We start from the raw sequence: 23,331 nt of genomic DNA on the forward strand, positions 1-23,331 counted from the left end.
ACGGTGCAGCTGTCAGGGGTATGCAGGTAGCCCAGGATAAGAAATAAAGCAGTCTGACACAGTAAAGCAGGCCGCAGCAAAGACTGTTCACCCATATTCCGTTTATAGCTTTGCCCAAGGTGCCCCTGTACCTCTTGGCTCAACCTGTCTCCAGTGCAATCAGCAAGTGACCTCAGTCCTTAAATTCTAGGCATGGCTCTGGGGCGTGAGGGGGTCTCACCTCAGTCCCCACTGTCGCATGCCCATTCCCAGGCTCCAGGCTCCCGCCTTCGCCGCCTGCAGCCTCCAGCCCCCACACCAGCCCCCGCCTAGATTCAAGCTCCAGCGCTGGGCTGCTTCTGCTGCAGCCGCTGCCATGGTGATGGGTCTCGCGAGAACTGCCGCTTGGTACCGTGCAGCTATCGCGCGATCGTGGAGGTGGGAAGTATCTTGGGCTGGGGGTGGGGGTGCGTCGCACAGCTCCTGTCGCGGTCGCGGCTTCCGGTGCTAGGTGGAGGGAAGGAAGGAGGGAGCTGGGGAGCGGGCCAGGAGAGCAGCGGCGCTGAAGTCGGCTTGGGGAGCCGGAGGAAAGAGAGCGAGAGCCGAGCGGAACCTGCGGGGGCGGAGGCGGTGGTAGCAGCGGCAGAGCTGGGAGCTGGAACAGGTGAGGGGCTGGGGAGGGAAGGCGGGTCCCCTTAGAGGGAAGAGGTTCGGTCAGGTTGGGGGCTGAGGAGATAGAGCGGCTCCGCCCGGCACTGCCCGACATGGAGCGGTGTAGCTCTTCTCATCCCAGAGCTCAGAGAAGGGCGTCGGGCCAGCCCCACGCCTGCCCCCGCATTTGAAGGACGCGGAGCTGGGATGGGGGTGGGGGGGCACACTGAATTTGTCCTCCGCCTCGCACAAGGGGGCAACCTGGGCTGCAGTTAGGTTTTCCTAGCCTGCAGGTGGTGGGCTTTCAAGGGGTGGGGGTTGAGGGGGAGGAAAGCCGTCCAAAAGAGAGATGATGCGGGGGCGGTGTGGCTGTTAGCATCTTTCTTTATTTTTTTCCTGTTAAAGGACTAGGGAATGCTGTTCTCTTCCTCTCCCTCCCCCATCTTAGCTATAGGAGACTGGAGAAAAGCCTTTTTGGCGTTACACCCCTCATCCCCCGCATCATGGGGCAAGGGTACACAGGAGGTCTTGAGGTTAGCAACTGGGCAGGCTGGTGAGACACCCCAGGGGCACTATTCTGGTGGAGGTTGCATGTTCAGTTCTTGGGAACAGAAGGTTGGGAAGAGGGCAGCAGGTGGGGAGAGGATAGAGAGGAGGCTTTAGAAGGGGGAGGGGGATCCAAGCTTGCTTGGAGAAGAGAGGTGGGGCCTTCCTCCCCCAGGCGTGGCGGGGGTGGTCACACAGGAGGAGGGAGAATATTGTCACTGGCCCCGAGTTTGTGTCTTCCAATCCGCTTTCTTTCTTTAGGAAGTACCAAGATTCCCGGAACAGAAAATGGAGCCATTGCTTATGACAATCGTTTGAGTGAAGGAGGGGGTGTTGGGGAGGTGAAGTTCCCTGTTAAAACGGGCCACTTGATTAGCTGAGTGGTAATTCTTCTTTGGGGGGAATTTCTTTCCTTCTGGGTTGTATTACTGCCGGTCTGCATTTGACCATGCCAGGAGGAATGTGGTGATGGAGGTGGAGGAGTGTGGTATGTGGTCAGGAGTAAGAAGAAATAGTGAGGTCATCAGGGTGAGGGAGAAGTGTAATGTAAAACCTCTCTGCTGCTGTTGGATTGGGTCATCCCTGGTCTATGGCATAAAAGTTTTATTGAGAGGACGACTGCTGCAGGAGTCTGATTGCTTGGGTCAGTGCAACAGGACAGAATCTAGACTCCTTATACCTCCTTTCCTGTCCCTAATCAGGCAAATATAGACAGTCTGTCCTTCCATTTTATCTTAGGCCTGTTGTTGGGGCCGTGTTATGACTGGAACTGGCCAGAGAATTGGTCCTTGCACATTTGACCTGGGTTTGAATAGCCTGTCTTTAAAAGTTCTTTTTTTTTTTTTTTTTTTTTTTTTTAAGTAGCACTGGGGACTGAACCCAGGGGTGCTTGGGTGCTTTGCCACTGAGCTACACCTCCATCTCCTTTTATTTTTAATTTTGAGACAGGGACTCACTGAGTTGCTCAGGCTGACCTCAAACCTGCTATCCTCCTGCCTCAGCCTTCCTAGTAGTTGGGAGAAGTTTGGGTTATAGTCATGTGCCACCACATCTGGCTCAATAAAGTTTCTAACTACAGTTTAAGGAAAGGAGAGAGATGGCTAGACTGTCACTGAAAGTGCTTGAAGATAGCAGAGCAAAAGACTTGGTCTTTCTACCTTCTTAAGAGGCACAAAACAGGCATAGATAATGGAAATTAAGATCTCCCCCACCAAAAATATTATTAGAATATAAAGTCATTATTTATCTGAAATTTCAAATTTTCTGCTTTCCCATTGTGGACAGAAGGCATCTCTCCATCATACCTAAGTCCTTCAAAGTGCTGTTGTCTGTTAATTGGGATCCTGGAGAGGAGAGGCCAATGTATGTATGTGGTACCTGGCACAGAATTGGTACCAGTGAATGATACCTGCTGATACACTGAATATAAAGTATAAAGGAAAGCAGACAGCAGTCTAGAAAGAATGAAAATGAAATCTTAAATTCACAAAAGGTCATATCGTATGTGTTCATATTCCCTTCTCTCTTTTCCACTAGACTTAAAATAAAAGGAAATAGACTTAAAGGACAAAGGGTGGGATTTATTGGTTAAAAGGAGAAACTTCTTTAATACCAGTTTTGTTAAAACTGAGTATGTAACTGAGGGAAATTTTGGAATCTGCTTTCCCATATAATTTAGATGCTGAGAAGAAGTCAGAATGTATCACTAGCCAAGCAAGGTGACACATACCCATAATCCTAGCTACTTCCAGTGACTGAGGCAGGGACAGGAGGATCATGAGTTCAAGGCCAGCCTCAGCAGTTTAGTGAGGGCTTCAGCAACTTAGACTCTATCTCAGATTTAAAAAAAAAAAAAAAAAAAAAAAGGACTGGAGATTTAGTCAGTGGTAAAGTGCCTTTGAATTCAATCTCCAGTACCAGTCTCCCCCTACCCCCGCCAAAAACAAACAAACAAACTCAAAAACCAAAACTGTTTTTGGCTCTCATCTTTTCACTTTCAGGTAAATTTAAGGCAGAATAGTGTAGTAATCAAGAGTGGGCCTTGGGAGCTGGGGCTGTAGCTCAGTGGCAGAGTGCTAGCCTAGCACATGTGAGGCACTGGGTTTGATCCTCAGCACCACATAAAAATAAACAAAATAAAGACATGCTGTCCATCTACAACTACAAAAAAAATTTTTTTTTAAAGTGGGCCTTGGAATTAGATAAAATTGAGTTGATATTCTGCCTCTGCTCTTTATAAGTTGCGTATTTTTGTTAAAAAGCACCTGTCCTCCCCTAGATTTATTTTCCTTATCTGTAAAGAAGACAGTGGTAGTACCTATGGTTGTCATGAAAATTAAATGTGATGAAAAATGTAAAGCACTTAGTATTGTATGAAGCACCAAAACCTTAGCTGCTGTGAATAATTGATCATAATAGTAATAATAACGTGATCACTCCAGGCTACCTTAAAGGAGAAGAGGTTTACAAAAGAACATCTTGGCACCTGAGGTGCCTGTGTAAAGGGATGATTGTTACCATGACTTTTTATGCTGGTTGTAGCTATGAGCAGTGAAATCTTTTTTCAGCATCAGCCTCATAGAGGCAGCTCCTGCTGCCTGAGTGGGAGGTGAAGCTGAAGCAGAACAGGGGCCCTGTACCATCAACTTGGATGTAGAGTGAGGATGTGGGGGCTTAATAATGTTTGTTAGAAAAGTCAACATGACTCTGAGGTAATGGTTGAACATCCTGATTGGTCTTCATCAGAGGTTTAGATTCCTGGGTTCCCTTGTTTTAAGTTTCAATCAGTATTTCAGGATCCTCCATTTCCTGGGTCACTCTTTTCATTTAGTCATACCTTTTTAAAATGTCTGCCTCTGAGTATCTCTTTCATGATATATTGTCTTAACATCTATAGAGATTGTGATATCTGTGTAATTCTCTTTTATCATACCAATCACTCCAGCATCTGTGGTAAATATAGGTGAAGTGCTAATAAGGCCTTTTTTTTAAGATAATTTTTTTAGTTGTCAATGGACCTTTATTTTATTTATTTATACATGGTGCTGAAAATCAAATCCAGTGCCTCACACAAGCAAGTGCTTTGCCACTGAGCTACAACCCCACCCCCTAATAAAGTTTTTTGATAATTTAAAGACTTGAGAAACATTTAGAAAGAGTCCCACAAGTGTAAAGGCTTTGTATTGTAGGCTGGGAAATAATTGACTGAGGTAAATTCTTTGTGTTAGGGCTTTTGCCATGGACTTCTGCAGAGAATCTGCCACACCATATGGACTAGAAAGGAAATGGCTCAAGATTTCAGGGATCTGCTATTATTGCCATATTCCTGAAGAAAGATGAAATGGCAGGTCTCATGGTATTTTCTAGCTCTTACTTGTGAGAGCCTGGCATAACACTTCCTTTATTAACTTATGCACAAGTGTCAGACATGAATGTTTAAACTTCGACATGAACTTAACATGCTGTAAAATGTTTGCTTTCTGTTGCAATGATTTTTGTCCTTTTTTTTTTAAAAAAAAAAAGCATTCAAACTTTACCTTATTAAACTCTTATTTGAAGTCTAATACATCAAATGAATTAGCTGAGTGTAGCAGTACACTCCCTGTAATCCTAGTTACTCTGTAGGCTGAGGCAGGAGGATCATAAATTTGAGACTTGCCTGGGCTACTTAATGAGACCTTGTCTCAAAATGAAATACAAGAGGCTGGGGTTGTGTCTCATGGTAGAGCGCTTCCCTAGCACGTGTGAGGCACTGGGTTTGATGCTCAGCACTGCATATAAATAAATGAATAAAATAAAGGTCCATCAACATCTTAAAAAAAATCAAATATAAACTGGCTGGGGATGTGGTAGAATGCCTTTGGGTTCAATGCCCAGTACTGCAAATAAACAGAATACTGCTCTGGTATTAGTGGGGATGGGAGAACATAATGGGACCTCCTCCTTTTCCCAGGCAGTCTCTGAATCCATCCAAAGAACCTGAGGGCTCTGAGATCTTGGAAACCACTTATTCAGTTTGTAAAATATGGGAAAAGAACCAGGGACCACATATAGGGTACTGTTGTCTTTGATTCCCCAGATTTTTTTTGCCACCCTTAGTAGAACCATTCTCCTCTGCAAGGATTTCAGTCATTAACTACAAGTTAGTCATGGTGCTAGGCACATGAAACATGAATAAGGCATAGATCTTGCAGGTAAAGGGACTCACAGTCTAGTGGAAAACTGTCCAACCTTTTTTTTTTTTTTTGTACTTAGGGGGACTTAACCACTGAGCCACATCCCCAGCCCTTTTTTTATATGTTATTTAGAAACAGAGTCTTGCTGAGTTGATAAGTGCCTTGTCAAGTTGCTGAGACTTGTTTTGAACTTGTGATCCTCCTGCCTCAGCCTTCTGAGCTGCTGGGATTTCAGGTAGAAGGCCCCAACCTTTTTCCTAACATGACATACACAGAAATAGACACAACTGCTCCTTTTTTTGTGTGTGTGTGATGCTGGAGAGTGAACCCAGGGCTTTGTGCATATGAGGCAAGCACAAGCTGTATCTCCAGCCCTAGGTGCAGCTTCTTGAAACTTAAGATGATCGACCCAAGGGCTATGGCCACCCCAAGTCCTGCCATTGTTTCTTGGGATCATTATCTCCAGCTGACCTGTAAAGCATTAGAGGCATATCCGGAGTTTCAGATAAATGTAAATAATGTTCTGATAAGTCCTAGAGTAGAGAGTTTCAGATAAATATAAATTGTGTTCTGATAAGTTCAAGAGTAGAAGAATGTTTGAGGTGCAGAGGGATCACAGGTAGCTTTTTATTCCCAAGGTCCCTGTTCTTCTGTTCTTAGGCTGCTCTTAATGGTTGGCCTTGTCCAAATCCTGGCTTGGCTTTAACCTGTTTGCTGTCAGCTCTGCTTTGATACGTGCTGTGGGACCAGATTAGGGGCAAAGATTTAATGGGGTTTAGGCTGACTACCTAGAGTCACTGACAATTTTTATCAGTTTTGTAATTAGGAAAGTATAGTCTTCAATATATCTAAGGCTATATATATACAAACATTGTAGCAGCCACAGAATAAATATCAGGATATAGAACAGTTGTAAACTGGTCAGATTCTAAGAACAAGATAAGCTGAAAACTGTTCAGAGGGCAGTGCCATAGAATGTTTCAAGGAAACAAATGAGTCTAGTTTTCATCTGCTTACTGTATTATCTGGCTAGTTCATGTATTCTGAAACAGACCTATATATCCTGTGTCCTGACTGACTTGCTGAGGGTTCTCTATATCCCCAAAGTTGTCATTGATGGCCTGGTAGTACCTTTCAGGCCTTATTTGATTTGACCTTTGACCTCTACCAGTGAGCTATATCCCCTTATTTAATTTGACCCTTATATGGCCTTTGAACTCTACCAGTGAGCTATATCCCCAGCTCCTTTTTTTTTTTTTTTTTAATTTTGTGACTGTCTAAGTTGCCCAGACTGGCTTCAGCTAGAGAGGTTCAGGATCCTTGATATCTGACATCTTCAGTTTTCATGCATTGGAGTCTTCTCCAGGACACTTTTTTGTATGTGTGTATAGTAGGGTTTGAACCTACGGCTTCACGCATGCCAGGCAAGCAGTCTGCCACTGAACTACATCCTCAGCCCTTTTAAAATTGTCTCTTTTAAAATTTTTTTTTTTTTTTTTTTTTTTTTAGAATTTTAATGTTTATTTTTTAGTTTTCGGTGGACACAACATCTTTGTTTGTATGTGGTGCTGAGGATCGAACCCGGGCCGCACGCATGCCAGGCTAGCGCGCTACCGCTTGAGCCACATCCCCAGCCCTCTTTTAAAATTTTTAAGACAAGGTTTGGTTAAATTGGTTAGGCTGACTTTGAATTTATAATGCTCCTGCCTTAGTCTCCTGAATAGCTGGGATTACAGGTATGTACCACCAGGCCCAGTTAGTACTCTTTGTTTTTAATTTCCTGGCCCTGGGCACAGTGGCATAAGCCTGTAATCCTGGTGGCTCAGGAGGCTGAGGCCGGAGGATCAACAGTCAAAGCCAGCCTCAGCAACTTAGCAAGGCCCTAAGACCCTGTCTCTAAATAAAATACAATAAAGGGCTGGGGACATGGCTCAGTGGTTGAGTGAGGATTCAATCCCCAGTACCAAAAATAAAAATTAAAAAAAAATCTGCATCCAGCTAAAAGGGAAACTGGCATATAACTCTGGCCTGAGCTTAAACTTTAGTGGGACCTGATTTTAGTAATATATTTGTGTGTATATGTGTGTGGGGGGGTTTGCAGTACTGGGGCTTGAACCCAGTAGAACTCTACCAGTGAGCTATATCCCCAGTTCCTTTTTTTTTTTTTTTTTTTTTAATTTTGTGACTGTCTAGGTGGCCCAGACTGGTCTCAATACCTGTGATCTTCCTGAGTAATTGGGATTTCAGGTATGTGTTACTGTAGCTAGCTCTAGTTAGATATATTTTAATTTATACCAAAGTTGTCATTGATGGCCTGGTAGTACCTTTCAGGCCTTATTTAATTTGACCCTTATATGGCCTTTTTTTATTTTTTATTTTTTTAAAGAGAGAGAAAGAAGAGAGAGAGAGAATTTTAATATTTATTTATTTTTTAGTTATTGGCAGACACAACATCTTTGTATGTGGTGCTGAGTATCGAACCCGGGCTGCACGCATGCCAGGTGAGCTCGCTACTGCTTGAGCCACATCCCCAGCCTCTTATATGGCCTTTGACCTTCATCCCTCCCCTACCCCCACTGGGGATTGAACTCATTATGTTCTACCACTGTGCTACCTCCTTATTTTTACTTTTTTTGGTACCAGGAATTGAACCCAGGGGTGTTTTACCTCTGACCTGCATACTACATTCCTAGCCTTTTTTTTTTTTTTTTTTGGTACCAGGGATTGAACCCAGGTTTTTTTTAACCACTAAGCCACATCCCCAGCCCTTATTTTTATTTTGAGCCAGGATTTCACCAAGTTACTTAGGGCCTTGCTGAGTTGTTGAGGCTGGCTTTGAATTTATGAGCTTCCTTCCTTAGACTCCTGAGCTGCCGGGATTACAGGCATGCACCACCACACCTGACTTCATCTCCAACCCCTGCCTTTTTTTTTTTTTTTAATTTTGAGATAAGGTCTTGCTAAGTTGCTTAGGTCCTCCATAAAGTTGCTAAGCAGCCTGCCTCAGCTACTCAGTTGCTGGGATTACAGGTGTGCAGTACCACACCTGGCCTTTTTAATTTTTATTCTGAGTCAGAATCTTGCTAATTGCTGAGGCTGGCCTCAAACTTTTGATCCTTCTATTTCAGTCTTCCAAGTTGCTGGGATTACAGGTATGTGCCACTGTGCCCAGCTACCCTCTATCTTTAATTAATTAATTGGTGCTGAGTATCATAATCTAGGGTCTCAAGCATGATAGGCAAGTGCTTTACCTCCAGCCCTCCTTTAATTTTTTTTTTTTTTTTTGGTACCGGAGATTGAACTCAGGGGCAGTAGGCCCCTGAGCCATATCTCCAGCCATATATATATATATATATATAATTTTTGTATTTTATTTAGAGACAGGGTCTCTCTGGGTTGCTTAGTGCCTCACTGTTGCTGAGGCTGGCTTTGAACTCATGATTCTCCTGTCTCAGCCTCCAGAGCCACTGGGATTACAGGTATGTGCCACCTTCCCCAGCCCTTTTTTTATATTTTATTTAGAGATACGGTCTCGCTGAGTTGCTGAGGCTGTCTTTGAATTTACGATCCTCCTATCTCAGCCTCTGGAGCCACTGGGATTATAGGCATATGCCACTGTGCCCAGCTGTTTTTTAGTCTTAACTGGGCTCCCTTTCTGCCATTTATTTATCTGCTTGCTTGCTTGCTTATTTATTTATTTCCTTGTTTATTTATTTTTGTGGGGCTTGGGAATCAAATCCAGGGACTTGGCATGCTTCACACATTTTCTACTGTTGAGCCACACCCTCAGCTCTTTTCTCACATTTTAAAAATTTTTTCCACTCAGTACTGGGCATTGAACCTAGCAGTGTTCTACCTCTGAGCTACATATCCAGCCCCCACCTTTCTTTTTTTTTAGTTGTCAGTGGATTTTTAATTTATTTATATGTGGTGCTGAGAATCAAACCCAATGCCTCATACACGCTAGGTGAGTGCTCTACCACTGAGCCAAGATTCCAGCGTCCCCCCACCTTTCTTTTTCTTTTCTTTTTTTTAATTGCCTAGGCTGGCCTCAAACTTGTGATCCTCCTGCCTTAGCAGGGTTTACAGGTATGCACCAATGTACCTGGCTCTTATATTTATTAGCTAGAATTAGCAAATGACCATTTATGACCCAGTCATTGGCAAGAAAATGGAATGTCTTTTATACTGATTACTTTTCATTCCCTGGTGCTGAGGAAGGGCCGTGTCTGCTGAAGTACATTTGATATCCTGCTTCTGTACCCTAACATCTGAACAAAATAGGAGTTCTGTTAGAAGGAAGAAGGGAAAGAATGGTCATTGTGTAGATACCCAGTAATTTCTGCCATTTTGGGTCATTTTGGTTCCTCTTAAGGGCTTCAGTTCCCATCTGCAAAGATGACACCCAAATTCCCAGCCCACACTTGTCTCCTGGATTTCATACCTTATCACCTCAAAACATCTTTACCTTCAGATCTGTTCCTCTTTTATTTCCTTCCTGAAGAAAAGCCACATGGTCATCCGAGCTGGAAACCCAGAAATCATGTTTGACTCTTCTTTCCTACAATTAATCAGTAATCAAATACTGTGGATTCTACCATTTTGATGTTTCAAATCTATCCCCTTCTCTATTGCCACCTCCATTTAAGAACTTATGATTTTATTTCTGTACCTTTCAAGTGATTTCTGCCTCTGGTCTTTCCCTCTTTCAATTTACTCTGGAATCTGATTCCAGAATGGTCTTTCTAAAGTACATATTTGATCATGTTGCTCAGTGCTGCTTTTAAGGCCCTCATGATCCAGCCCCTACTTCTCTTTCTAGTCCATTCCTCACTTTCTTTTATTCACCGTGCTTAATCCAAGGTTTTGGCTAAGAAAAAGCGCTATCTGTAACTCAATCTATGCCTTTGCCCACACTATTTCCTCTCATTAATTCATCTTTATTGTGTGGTTATTTCCTTTTTTCAGGAGTCAGCTCAGTTGTGACCTGAGAATATGTCTGGAAATCATCTTTTTTAAAAAAATATTTATTTATTTTAGTTGTAGATGGACAGCATTTCACTTATTTATTTTTATGTGGTGCTGAGGATCGAACCCAGTGCCTCACGTATTCGAGGCGAGCACTCCATCACTTGAGCCACATCCCCAGCCCTGGGAATCATCCTTTATCTTTCATTCTTGATTAACTTCTCTGGTTTTCTGTCCTCATGAAACTTTGTGCTTACCTCACTGTTATCCTTACGTTGTTTTGTAATTTTTTATTACTAGTCTTTTCTCTCATTAGGTTGTTTCATGAAGGCAGAAACTATCTTCTCTGAATTCATAGTTCAGTATTCTCTATTTCCCCATGTTGTGTGTGTGTGTGTGTGTGTGTGTGTGTGTGTGTGTGTGTGTGTAATATGTATGTATTTTTATGTACCAGTGTTTGAACCCGGAGGTTCAACTACTGAGTTTAAACTACCGAGTCACATCCTCAGCCCTTCTTATTTTTTTAAAGCCTTTTTAAAAACAATATCTTATTTTTATTTATTTTTATGTGGTGCTAAGGATCAAACCCAGGTACTCATGCATGCGAGGCAAGCACTCTATCACTGAGCTACAACCCCAGCCCCTTCTAAGTTATTTTGAGACAGGCTCTTGCTAAGTTGCTGAGGCTTTCTTTGAATGTAGGATCTTCCTGTCTCAGCCTCCTGAGCTCCTGGAATTATGGGCATGTGCCACCATGCCTGGCTTCAGTAAATATCTGATGAATGATTAGAAGCTGACATCACAAGCAATTTCTTAGCTTTGGGAAATCTTTAAATCTAATAGAAGTTGCTGATATATTAACTTAGAAGTTCTTGTGTTCTGATTTCAGTGCACTTGAGATAAAAACTGGGAGTTTATAGTCACAGCCAGATGTACTGAGGAAACTGAATGCAGACATACCCTGCTTTTGTTTCCTTAAATTCTATTGGTTTGTTTGGTTAGCTGTGCTAAAAATACCATCTGTTAATGATGTCTCAATTTGAAAATTATCTGGGAATATAACTGCTTTTTCTGCATCTTGCCTGACAGCAGAAGGTTTGGTCTTCCTTTCTGTTGAAGAGAAGGTGGTGGTGCCAGATCAGGGGTCCCCTTAGAGGTGTTTCAGAATACAAGGCTAGTCAGTCACTAAAATTAGGTCGGGGAGAGGCTGTGGCTGTAGCTCAGTGGTAGTGCACATGCCTGGTATGTGTGAGGCACTGGGTTCGATTTTCAGCACCACGTATTAAAAAAAAATAAAGATCTATCAGCAATATATATATATATATATATATATATATATAAATAAATAAATTAGGTGGGGGAATGTGTATGGCAGACAGGGCTGCAACTTTCAGAATGGCCTGGAGATGGAGACAGGCATTTTCCTGCAATATATACAAGCTGAGACGACTGAGCAGCCAGCCATAGCAACAGCCTGCCTCTCCTGAGGGGGTGGGGTGGGAGTGGTGAGTGGTCCTCAGGTGAGGATATCCTCAGATGAGTTTTGAATCAGCAAATTTGCTTGATTGAATTCATACAGTGCCCCACACAGATAATACTGGAACAAATTTTGTAGCTCCAGTGGTTATTTTTATGTCTGATAACAAAGTTTCTAACTGTAATATAGAATGTTATTCTATATTCTTCTTTGTTAATAGAAATATTACTATATTCCATTTTTTCATCTTGAGTCACTCACCTTCAGTTTTAACTGCTCTTCTTGGTTTCCAACAGCGCATGGAACCCTGGCATTTTGCCCTGTGAAGTCCTGTGTTTCACCATCTGTGGTGAAAAGGAGTAACTGTATAGGCTCTATAGTACATGGAGAGATAATTCAGGGTTTGTTTATTTTTTGCCATTCTGCTTTTTTTTTATTATTATTATTTTAAGGAATGCATTATGATAGAAGTGAGAATTAGCTGTGTAGCCAAAAGTTTGTGTTCATGGCACAAAAGCTGAAAGCTGCCACCATCCCAGTGATAAAACAGCATACTATCTGGTAATAGGCAGGGACAGAGAAAGTTTAGAAAGCCAGCATTCCCTTTGGAAAACTCAGCTAAGTCACGCTCCTAATTATATTTAAAGAGAATCATTATGTCCATTAATTTCAAGGCCAAGAAGAGGGAGACACACACACACACACACACACACACACACACACACACACACACAGTGTTTTTGTTTGTTTTGGTACCAGGGATCAAACCCAGGGGTGCTTATTAACCACTGAGCCACATCCCCAGCCCAATTTTTTTTTTTTCTAAGAGAGAGTGAGAGAGAGAGAGAGAGAGAGATTTTTTTTTTAAAGAGATAGGGAGAGAGAGAGAGAGAGAGAGAGAGAGAGAGAGAGAGAGAATTTCTTTAATATTTATTTTTTTTTAGTTAGGCGGACACAACATCTTTGTTTGTATGTGGTGCTGAGGATCGAACCCGGGCCGCACAGATGCCAGGCGAGCGCGCTACCACTGAGCCACATCCCCAGCCCCAATTTTTTATTTTGAGACAGGGTCTCACTAAGTTGCTGAGGCTGGCTCTGTGATCTTCCTGCCTCAGTATTCTGAGCTCAGTCAGGATTACAGGCAGGTACCACTCCGCCTAGCAGCTACTGGATATTTAAACATATATTTATCAATGCCATTTCATATTATTTTTTATATTATTTTTACATCTGATATTCATATTAAATGATGAGAAGATTCCACCAATTCTGCTCTTCTAGTCCTTTCATGGAGTTCATGAACCAGTCCTGGGGTCAGATATTATGGAATGGATATTTAAGCAACCATCTGAAATTAAGTACTCCTGAGCTGAAGAAATTATATAAAGATATCCTTAGATGGGACTTAAATAAGACAGTGTGCTTGACTGAACTCTTACAGAGTTGACACTAAGGGTGAGGACAGGTCCAAAATAAGGGATATAGTCCTTGCCAATTGGAAGTACACAGTTTAATTGGGGAGATAGTAAACGTACATATCTATAAAGGAAGGAAAAAACTCTAGAAGGTGGTAAGTACCATAAGAGTGGTTCACATCATTCAGGGACCTTAATATGGCATGCAAGGAAACAGAAATAGAAGCAACTGTAAGGTCAGCTTTTAAAGCAAGATTTCATCATGACAGCTTAGCAGAGAAATAAACTAAAGGTTCACATGTTATGGGTCAAAGGATGGACTGATTATGTCTTTTTTAACCACTGCTATACTTGTGTTGGTAATCCTTTTTTTAAAAAAATATTTATTTTTTAGTTTTTTTAGGTGGACACAATATCTTTATTTTATTTTTATGTGGTGCTGAGAATCGAACCCAGTGCCTCACGCATGCTAGGCGAGTGCACTACCACTTGAGCCACAACCCCAGCCCCTGTTGATAACCATTTACTCCACAGTAGATTCAGTTATGAAGGACAGCAAGATAAATATAAATTTAATTCAATTATAAATATAAATATAAATTCAATTCAGAATCTGGGCCAAAGCCTGATATCAAACCTTTAAAACAAAGTATTGTCTGGAGTTGAAAGAAAGGTCTCCTGAGCAGGAGGTAGGATAAAGATGAGAAAGACTTGGGGAAGGTTTATATTTCTGGAGGAGATGGTAGCCACTCTGAAGTCTGACTACTACAAATTGTCAGTGTTTTTTTTTTTTTTTTTATAGTTGAGCACAATATCTTTATTATTTATTTTTATGTGGTGCTGAGGATCGAACCCAGGGCCTCGCAAATGCTAGGCGAGCGCTCTACCGCTGAGCCATAACCCCAGCCCCAAATTGTCAGTGTTGATCTGATTAGCTGGGCAGGTGTCCCCTCCTGCCTCAGGGATCCTCAGGAGTCTGTCTACCTGGGTGGGTTGAGGCAAGAAGGGCAGGAATGATGATGGTTAGTGGGTCATTTAGTTGAGATTGAGTCCTAAAGTTGAGCCAGGCCCTCTCTCTTGGGTGTTAAGCCCTGTGGGTCAGGGGCAGGGCTCATCTGGGGAACCTACCAGAAGTGCCACGCCTGGCTCATTAGTGGATGTCTGGGAAAACCTTTGAAGATGAAACACTCCATAGGCACTTGATTCTATTTTTTTTGGACAAACTAGTACTTTGGTCTCCAGGGGCTGTTGATCTGACTTTTTTGCATTAGTCTGGAATTTACTGCAGATTGAATAAGAAAAACAAAACAAAAAGCGTGAAGAAGTTTCTTAAAAAAAAAAAAAAAAAACAACTCTCATCAAACTTCCCATGTTATAGCTTGTTAAATAGAATTCTTCCCCATCCATCTTTCACATTCTTGAATTTGGGTGTACTCTGTCTTGACCTGTTTCTTCACCTTTTGGGTTTGGGATGTGTGTGTCTCTCTCTGGTTCCCAGACCATAAGAGATTGCCAGTAGCTGGCATATGGTGATTGCTGAATAAGCTGCCCTCTGACGCATGCCTCCTGCAGGCACAGACAACTGACTAACATGGGTGGTTCTGAACCCCCATTTAATGTCTCAAAGATGCATTTATATGGCTATCCTGTGCCATAGAGAAGGCAGTGAAGAAGAGAGATGAATGAATGAATCTGATAATTTCTGTTAGAAGCAATGGACAAGATGGGCAGGTAGGCATTTTGTATCTTCATAGTGGTTCTTACTACTCTTTATCCTTTCATCAGGTATTTATTAAGTGCTTACTATATACCAGACATAAAAATCCAATCTGAGTGAGCTGTCAGTGAGGTCAGTAGAGACCCTAGGAGTTAGTTCTGTTATTCAGTTATTATGTGCTTTGTACTATTCTAGGTACTAGGGACATAGAACACATAAGGATCTGACAATATAGTAGGAGGAGTGAAATAATTCAGCAAGAAACCATTATATAATGTGTCACATGGTGATAAATGTTATAACGATAAGTAAAGTATGATAAGTGAGGTAGGAAATGGTGTTTACGTTGAACCTGTTGAGGCCTCTTTCATGGGTGACATTGGAACAGACACTTGAAGAAAAAAAGGGAGTGATCCATGAAGGTTACATGGTAGGGGAGCATTTCAGGCAGAGGGAATAGCAAAAACATAAGCTCTGAGTCAGGAAATTGCTTGGGGAATTGGAGTGGAGCAAGCAAAGGAGAAAGTGGTAAGAGAGATGATGAGGGCTGGGGCTGGGGCTCAGGTGGAGCGCTCACCTGGCACTTGCAAGGCCCTGGGTTCGATCCTCAGTACCACATAAAAATAAATAAATAAAATAAAGGTATTGTGTCCAACTACAACTAAAAACTAAATATTAAAAAAGGAGAGGTGTGATAAATCTTGGCCTGAGTGTAGATCTTGCAGGACCTTGTAAACCATGGCATGGACTTTGGGTTTTATTGAAGACAGATATGAAGCCAAGAGAGGTTTTTGTTTTGTGTGTGGGGGTGATGCTGGGACTCAGATCCAGATCTTTATTGATATTAGACAAGCATAAGAGAGGGTTTTGAGCAGGGGAATCACATGATTTTGCTTTTAATTCCTTTGTGCTATCCTAGGGATTGAACCCAAGGCCTTATGCATGTTAGGCAAATGTTTTACCGCTCAGCCACATCCCCAGCCTGATTTTGGTTTTTTAGAGCTGGGATTGTGGCTTAGTGGTAGAAGGAGCATTTGTGTAGCATGTGCAAGGCCCTGGGTTCAATCTCTAGTAAGGCAGGAAAAAAATCACTGGCTGCTCTGTGGATGGGCTGTAATACAGTGAACCTAGATCTGCCTGACTAAGGAGAGGATAGCCTCGCTCCCCTCTACGTCCCATTTTCAAGTATGCTATTATATGGATAGGGCATATCTTGAGCAGAACGTAGTTTGGAGTGTAAAGAATTAGCCTCTTAGGAGTGCTGCTTTCTTTTTTTTTAAAAAAATATTTTTATTTTTTAGTTGTAGTTGGACACAATACCCTTATTTATTTTTATATGGTGCTGAGGATGGAACCCAGGGCCTCACATGCGCTAGGAGAGCGCTCTACCGCTGAGTCACATCCCCAGCCCAGGAGTGCTTTCTTATTTCTTCTTCATTTACACTGATGTAGAAGGAAGATGAAATTGCAAAAATATATATGGAAGAAGCAGAATCTCTTGATGAGTACTGAGAGCAAAACCTTGAGAACCTGACAAGCCTGAACCTTGTCAGGAGTCACAGAGAGCCACTCCTCATTCCACTCCCTCCTCTCCCACTCTTTCTAGAAGTCTCAGTAAGGTTGGGTGAGGGAGGGGTATAAATGATCTTGCAATGCCTTGGGGTGTAGTATAGAATGTCAGAACTGAAAGAACTTTTAGAAATCACCTAGTTGAACCCCCTCAGCTTACAGGTGCAGATTTGGAAAGATGAAATAATTTTCCCAGAGTCACACAGTACATTACTGGCAGGGGTATGGATCCTGCATGTTCCCAGCTTTGTCTCTGCTCCCAAAGGTTCAGGATGTATCTGAGTAGTTCTTGATATTCATAATACCCTCAGGCTCTCAGTTGTCATAAATGAACTCCCACTATGACTTTGGCAAATTCCATTTACATGAAGCCTTGACAAATGAGTGATGGTAATGAGTTTGCATTTTCTTTTTTTTTTTAAATATTTATTTCTTAGTTTTTTGGTGGACACAACATCTTTGTTTGTACGTGGTGCTGAGGATCGAACCCGGGCCGCACGCATGCCAGGCAAGCGAGCTACCGCTTGAGCCACATCCCCAGCCCCTGCATTTTCTTTATCTAGGATCAAGTCTTCCATACCAGGGACCAGACTGCCACTGCCCTGACTTGGGCCCCACTGTCTTCAGAAAGCAGCTGCTGTGATCATGGGCAATATCTTTGGAAACCTTCTGAAGAGCCTGATTGGGAAGAAGGAGATGCGCATCCTGATGGTGGGCCTGGATGCTGCAGGGAAGACTACTATACTGTACAAGCTAAAACTGGGGGAGATTGTCACCACCATTCCTACCATTGGTAAGGGCACAACTAGTATGTGGGCTTTTATGCCAATAGTTGAGCCAGGGCCTATTCCTAGATCCCCTACCTGGCTTCTCCCCAGGCAAGTCCATACAATTTGTGAGCCTCAGAAAAGGATGACTATTTAACTTACTAGCAGGTGCTGGTACTGCCGTTTGCCCACCTATCCTGGCCCTCCCTGATGCGGGAACTTCCACAACCTGGCACTCAGCAATTGCCCTCAGGCCCTAGAGTTGGTTTGTTCTTTGTGTTGTTTGGAAAGCAGGTGAAGAGCTTTGATGTTCCTGCCAGAGGCCTGGAATTGCTTTGGTTTAGATCTTAGGTGGCTGTTCCCTGGTTAAGACCTGTCTATGGGAGGGAGAACATTTGCCACATAGATCAGGGCTTCAGATCATCATGGTCAGTTGTTTCTGCACTGGGGCTCCGGTACTAAAGCTGATTTTTTACTATACACTCTGTCTCTCAGCTTCACATCTTAGATGAGGCAGACACTGAGGGCCAGGGTACAGGAATGGGGCTGAGTCATTTCTTTGCAGGAGAGAGGGGCAGAGTCTGAAGGAGTGATTGGAGAAGCTTGATTTACATTACCCAGGCAGCTATGAACCTCCTGACTAGAACTCCTCGTTCTCTTTGACTCTTCCCCTTAAATTTTCTTTTTGGCCGTCAGACTATCAGGTCTGAGGAAACATTAGCTTTTTATTGTTGGTGTCATGAGGAAGGCTGAGGGGAAACAGGACCAAACTCATTGGGACATTGTTTGCAGGCTTGATATTTGAGGACAAGTAACCATTGCATGTATTTTCCCAAAGGGTTCAATGTGGAAACAGTAGAGTATAAGAACATCAGCTTCACAGTGTGGGATGTAGGTGGCCAGGACAAGATTCGGCCTCTCTGGAGACACTACTTCCAGAACACTCAAGGTATGACAGATAAACTGCTCAGGACTGGAATGGGTTGGTTGGGTATGAACAAAGTGTGGCTGTTTTCTTTAGTTAAGCGACACCAATCCTTGTTCTGCTGCATCTCCTGTGGGTAGAGAAAAAAAGAAAAGGAGCAGATATTCGAAGGGGGTGAAAAGGGTGTTGGTCTGGGGGGGGGGCGATGCGGCATCTGTCATATCTGTGCAGCCCATGCTGTGTCTCCCTAGGCTTGATATTCGTGGTTGACAGTAATGATCGGGAGCGAGTGAATGAGGCCCGGGAAGAGTTGATGAGGATGCTGGCAGAGGATGAACTCCGAGATGCTGTGCTCCTTGTCTTTGCGAATAAACAGGTAAGACTTCTCCCCATGCCTGAATTTGGGAGAGGGCAACCAGTCTGTGGAAATCATGGGGTCTTGGGCTTATTGTCACAGGCTTATAGTCCTGTGACTACACCCTCAATTTTGGAAATGTGGAAAATATAAGCAGTCAGCTTGCTTATGCCTCTCATTTTCCCTACCAAGGTTTATTTAGCAACATTTTAGTCCTCAGGGATCAGTGTGGTAGAAACATCATCTCAAATCTTTCATTTCTCTATTGTGAACTTTAGTGGAACTGCTCTTACTCCTGCTGTCAGGCAGACTTAATTCTTCACCTTGTCTGAATCACTTCTGCTTCTTTACCAACCCTGTGTTTGGTTTTCAACTCCTCTATGGAATAACTAACTGATGCCTTGGATCTGGGGGTCTAGGATGACTGAGTCCAAAGTATGGTTTCCTAAAATGAAGGAGGAGGAAAAGGTAGGTGGTGCTTTAGAAGCCTTTGAAAGATCCTGAGCCTCCTTTATGTGTTTATCTCTTGCACTCCAGGATCTACCGAATGCTATGAATGCTGCTGAGATCACAGACAAGCTGGGCCTACATTCCCTGCGCCATCGCAACTGGTACATTCAGGCTACCTGTGCTACCAGCGGGGACGGGCTGTATGAAGGCCTGGACTGGCTGGCCAATCAGCTCAAAAACAAGAAGTGAGAGCCAGGCAGCCCTATCCGACTACCCTACCCGTCCCTTACATACCTATTGTTTCCCTATCCCAGCCCTACCCCTTCCCCTCCATTGCAAGTGTGGCTAGGGCCCTGGGTATCATGTCCGCATGCCCAGCAAGAGCCTTGCCTCCCCGACTCTCCTCCTCTCCCTGTCCACTGACATGACCGGTCCCCAATTACTGTCCTGATGATGAATCATTCCAATTTACTGGATTTAAAACAAAAACGAGGTTGTTATGGTTTCATGGGGTACCCCCTTCACTCTCTGGGTTTTGGGAGGTGGGATGGGGTATTCTCTCCGTTTGTTCATTTGGCACTGGTTGCTGTGCTTTTGGCATCTGAGTCCCTTTCCTGTCCCCTTTAGAACCCTCTCCTTTTCCTTGTCTTCCTTTTCTTTGACACCCTCTCCCTGTTCTACATGGAAATTGCACGGGCCTCTCTGTGTGTGCGTGCATGTGTGCGCCTGTATATACATGTATAGAGAGATATATATCTGGGGTCCACAGGGAAAGAGGGAGGGGTGGAATGCAGCTCAGGGCCTACAGCCAGGACACTGCCCAGTGGAGCCTGTCATTTGTCCCTTCCTTGTGCTGAGATAAAGGGAAGAGGGTTTCATTTAGACAGGACTGCCTGTCTTGGACTCATCCCTCTCCTCTCTGCAGGTAGGTGTTCCTGGATGATAGGATAGATCATGGATTTTTTACCACCATCTTCCTTATACCCCTTTCTCCACCCTTCTTAGGGCAGGGGGTGGCATTTATCCCTAGGTGACTGTTCCCAAGGAGATGCCATTCTGCTCTGCCTTATTAATGAGAAGCAAAGAGAAACCTACTCATTGTTAGCCCAGAGTGTTTAACTGATCCTCCCCCACTATCCTTAGATCTGTTCTTCAGGAGCTTGAGGGGGAGGTAGAGATAGCAAGGCTGGTGTGTTTGGGACCCAGGGTACACAGGGGTGGGGTGCATTGTGGTGGGGAAGGCTTCAGGGTTTCTACATTCCTTGTTTGTTATTAAGAGGTGAGGCATGGGTCAGTCCTATTCCTGCCTTCCTGTGCCTCGCCCTCTGATCCTGGGGGCTGGATAGTTTCATTTGTCCTTTGTCAGAAGTTTTCTCACCCTAATAGTCCTGCTGGCCTGATCAGGACTGACTAGGTAGTCTAATGAGAAGCTGTGGAGTTGGGTTGACATAGCAGACCTCAATATCAATCCCCTTATTCTCTAATTCTCTTTTTCTAGTACAGAACGAGCTGAGAGCTGAAGATTTTGTATTGTTTCCAGGCCCTCAAACTATCCTTGCTGTTCCCTTCCCCTTCATTCCAACAGCCTTCCCCTGTCCTCAACTCACTTACCATAAATGGATCTGGGGATTGGATTGGAGGAAACTGGACCCTGAATGGTGGTGATTGGTGCTGGTAGGAGACAGTGGTCTTCAGGGTCCATCCCTCATTATTATGTAGTTGTTCAGAAGCTGCTGCTACTGTGTCTGTCTAAGGGGGCACTTGTCCCTAAAGTCCAGACTTCTGCAGATTATGTGAAGCTGTCGCTGTTTTGTGGGCTCCTGTGTGTGCTGGCTGCTCCCTGAGCTCTAAGACGGCTGCCTATAACCTTTCTGCTAAGGTCAGGGCTCAGGCCTGAGCCCTGGGGCTAAGGGACCACTTTCCAGAAGGCCTGTCCCAAGCCCCACTCCATGGGGCCAGATTTCCTGCCATCTTTGTCTACAGCAAGCAGATCAATACTCCTGACCCCACCCAGATTTGAACTGTGAAAGAGGTTTAGGGGTGTCTCCCTCAGTGCCAGTTACTTAGTGGTGTTACCCAAAATGCAGTGGGTGTGTGCAGGTATCTTGCTCTCTAGGCCTTTGTGTGTGGTTGTGTGTGTGTGTGTGTGTATGTATGTATGTGTATGTGTTTTTGGTGTGTGTGTGTGGGGGGGTGTTGGAGGTTTTGTTTCATTTTTTTTCCATTTTAAAATGCATTCACTCTTTGACTCTGTAGATTATTTCCTCCATATATTTTCTTTGCTCTGTTTCCTGATTTTTTTTGTGCTGTCCCTGTTGCCTTTCCCTCTCTGAACTTTTTCCTTTGCCTTCTCAGTTTATTCACCGCTGTTGCCTGCTTGTCTTTCTTTTCCTTGTTTTTTTTCCCCCTATTTCTGATTCCCCACTGTGTATCTTTGCAGTTGGAGAGGACTTTGCCTCTTTTCCTGCCTCACTCCTTTTTTGACCTTCCCTAGTTAGATGCCAGTTCCAAATATGTTTTCCTTATTTTAGGCTTCAACCCCATCTTGTGTTTGAGAGGTCCAGAGACCAATATGGAACTGAGGATGTTAGGAAGCAGCCTTGGAGATTGCATTCATGCTGCTTCAGATCTTTCCAGCAGGGGGCAGTAAGTGATCTAGTAGCATCCCTGACTGCCAGGTCCTTGAGCAGTGGTGGGCCTTTCTACATTCCCATTCACCTAATAGCATTTTTTAGGATTGGGTATTTCATTTCATTTCTGGACACTCCCTTTCCTGGTCTCCTCAGGTGGATTTAATTTTGTGCTTTCCCATGTTCTAGTTTTCTTCTTTCTGGGGACTCCCCTCCTCCCCGTACTCCAAAGTTTGTTTGTGGTGTTATAGTGGTAAATGCAGTTTTGATCTGGTTTTTCTCTTTTTTCCTCCTTTGGAATGTAGACTGTATATGTTTAATAACTCACCTTCTCTATCCTTGCTCAAAATGTGGGATAACACAATGACTGTGACCTTGGTTGGAAATTAAACTTGTTTTATGCAGCTTTGGAGCAGACCTTCATCCTTGATGTGAAGCAGCTGTGGGGCATTGGGTTAATGGTGAAGGTAGTTCTTTTTGTGGTCCCTCTCTCCAGAACACTTCTTCTCTCGGCAGAGGGGAGAATGGATACACTTGCTGAGAGGAGAGTGAGGTTATGGAAGAACTTAGTTCCATCTCTACACTACTTATTTCTTCCCCCATCATATCCCATAGTAGGGGGTCCAAATGAATCTGATGCTGGAATGTGAAAGCTCTGTGACTTTGCTCCGCTAGATATGAAGGGTGTAACTCTGAAATTAGCCATATTTATCACCTGTGGGTATCCTTTGTGCATTCCAATGACTGGAGGGCCCTGAACTTGGAGGATGCTGTATTTCTTCCAATCTCAGATCTCCCTAGGCCTGCACATCAGGTGCTTCCATTTGGACATGGACTCCCTCAATCATATATTGGAGTCCCCCTACCTGTCTAGGTCTGGATTTTGGTAGCAAATATGCATTAGGGGTACAAATCTGAACTTGATTCTTAGAGTGGATGGCCCTACATCAACTCTACTTCCAGCTTGTGGTTCCCTACTGTCAGGATGCCAAGCCTCATTCAGAGATTGTTAGATGTCTTGGAGAATCAAACTATTCTATAAAGCTTATTTTTTCCCATCCCACTCTCACCACTGCTCTGTTTCTCTTTTGATATTGTTGTCTGGCTCCAGGCAAAGAAAAAGGGATGGTGCTATGCTTGGGCTAGTTAAGCCATCCAGGCCTCCCCCATTCTCAATACTTTCTTATGCTTTGAGGACAGAAGTCTTCCCAGGTTGCTGTGTAATGGACAGGATTTCGGACTATAATAAGCTTGAAAGCCCAAGTTCCAGTATGAAGTATATAATTTGTATTCAATTACCTTTCAGTTGCCTTCCCTGCCATTTTTCCTTTTCAGCTCTCTCCTGTTAATCAGCTATCACTCTCAAGGACCAAGTGCTTCTGCCTACTTGTAACCCTCAAAACTGCTAGATATCACTGTACCAACTCTGTAGCTTGAGGCATTACCCATTTACCCTCAAAATTAGATGACATCATTCTCCAGTACTACCACCCCCCCACACACACACACACAAATACACAAATCAGATGACACTTTCCTCCCAGGCTCCTCCAAGGTCTTCTGCTTGGTGACAGACTGCTAATAAGAGCATTTTTCCCAAGTGCTTTATTTGTGTGTTAATAAATAGATAACTTCCAGAGCTATAACTCCTCATCAGACAATGATAATGGAGCACACTTGAGCTGAACGGACTTGAAGAGATTGTCC

The 23,331-nt window shown here is 43.5% G+C and overlaps 1 protein-coding gene across 1 annotated transcript; it reads left to right on the plus strand.

Annotated features, from left to right (window-relative positions):
• Positions 1 to 448: 448 nt before the first annotated feature.
• Arf3 (ARF GTPase 3) lies at positions 449 to 21,992 on the plus strand. The gene is made up of 5 exons (XM_026407095.2): positions 449 to 643; positions 17,061 to 17,290; positions 18,103 to 18,213; positions 18,441 to 18,565; positions 19,082 to 21,992. The coding sequence occupies exons 2-5, from the start codon at positions 17,143 to 17,145 to the stop codon at positions 19,241 to 19,243; spliced, it is 546 nt and encodes a 181-aa protein (XP_026262880.1). The 5' UTR covers positions 449 to 643; positions 17,061 to 17,142; the 3' UTR covers positions 19,244 to 21,992.
• Positions 21,993 to 23,331: the final 1,339 nt, after the last annotated feature.

The sequence above is a fragment of the Urocitellus parryii genome, chromosome 5 (assembly GCF_045843805.1).
Source record: "Urocitellus parryii isolate mUroPar1 chromosome 5, mUroPar1.hap1, whole genome shotgun sequence".
In the NCBI taxonomy this organism is placed as follows: Eukaryota; Metazoa; Chordata; class Mammalia; order Rodentia; family Sciuridae; genus Urocitellus; species Urocitellus parryii.

Excerpts from the sequence above, each read along its gene's own strand:
- Arf3 (XM_026407095.2), top strand. The coding sequence starts at position 17,143 with ATGGGCAATATCTTTGGAAACCTTCTGAAGAGCCTGATTGGGAAGAAG. Across the intron at positions 18,214-18,440 it reads CTACTTCCAGAACACTCAAG|GCTTGATATTCGTGGTTGAC; the intron begins GTATGACAGATA and ends GTGTCTCCCTAG. Across the intron at positions 18,566-19,081 it reads TTGTCTTTGCGAATAAACAG|GATCTACCGAATGCTATGAA; the intron begins GTAAGACTTCTC and ends CTTGCACTCCAG.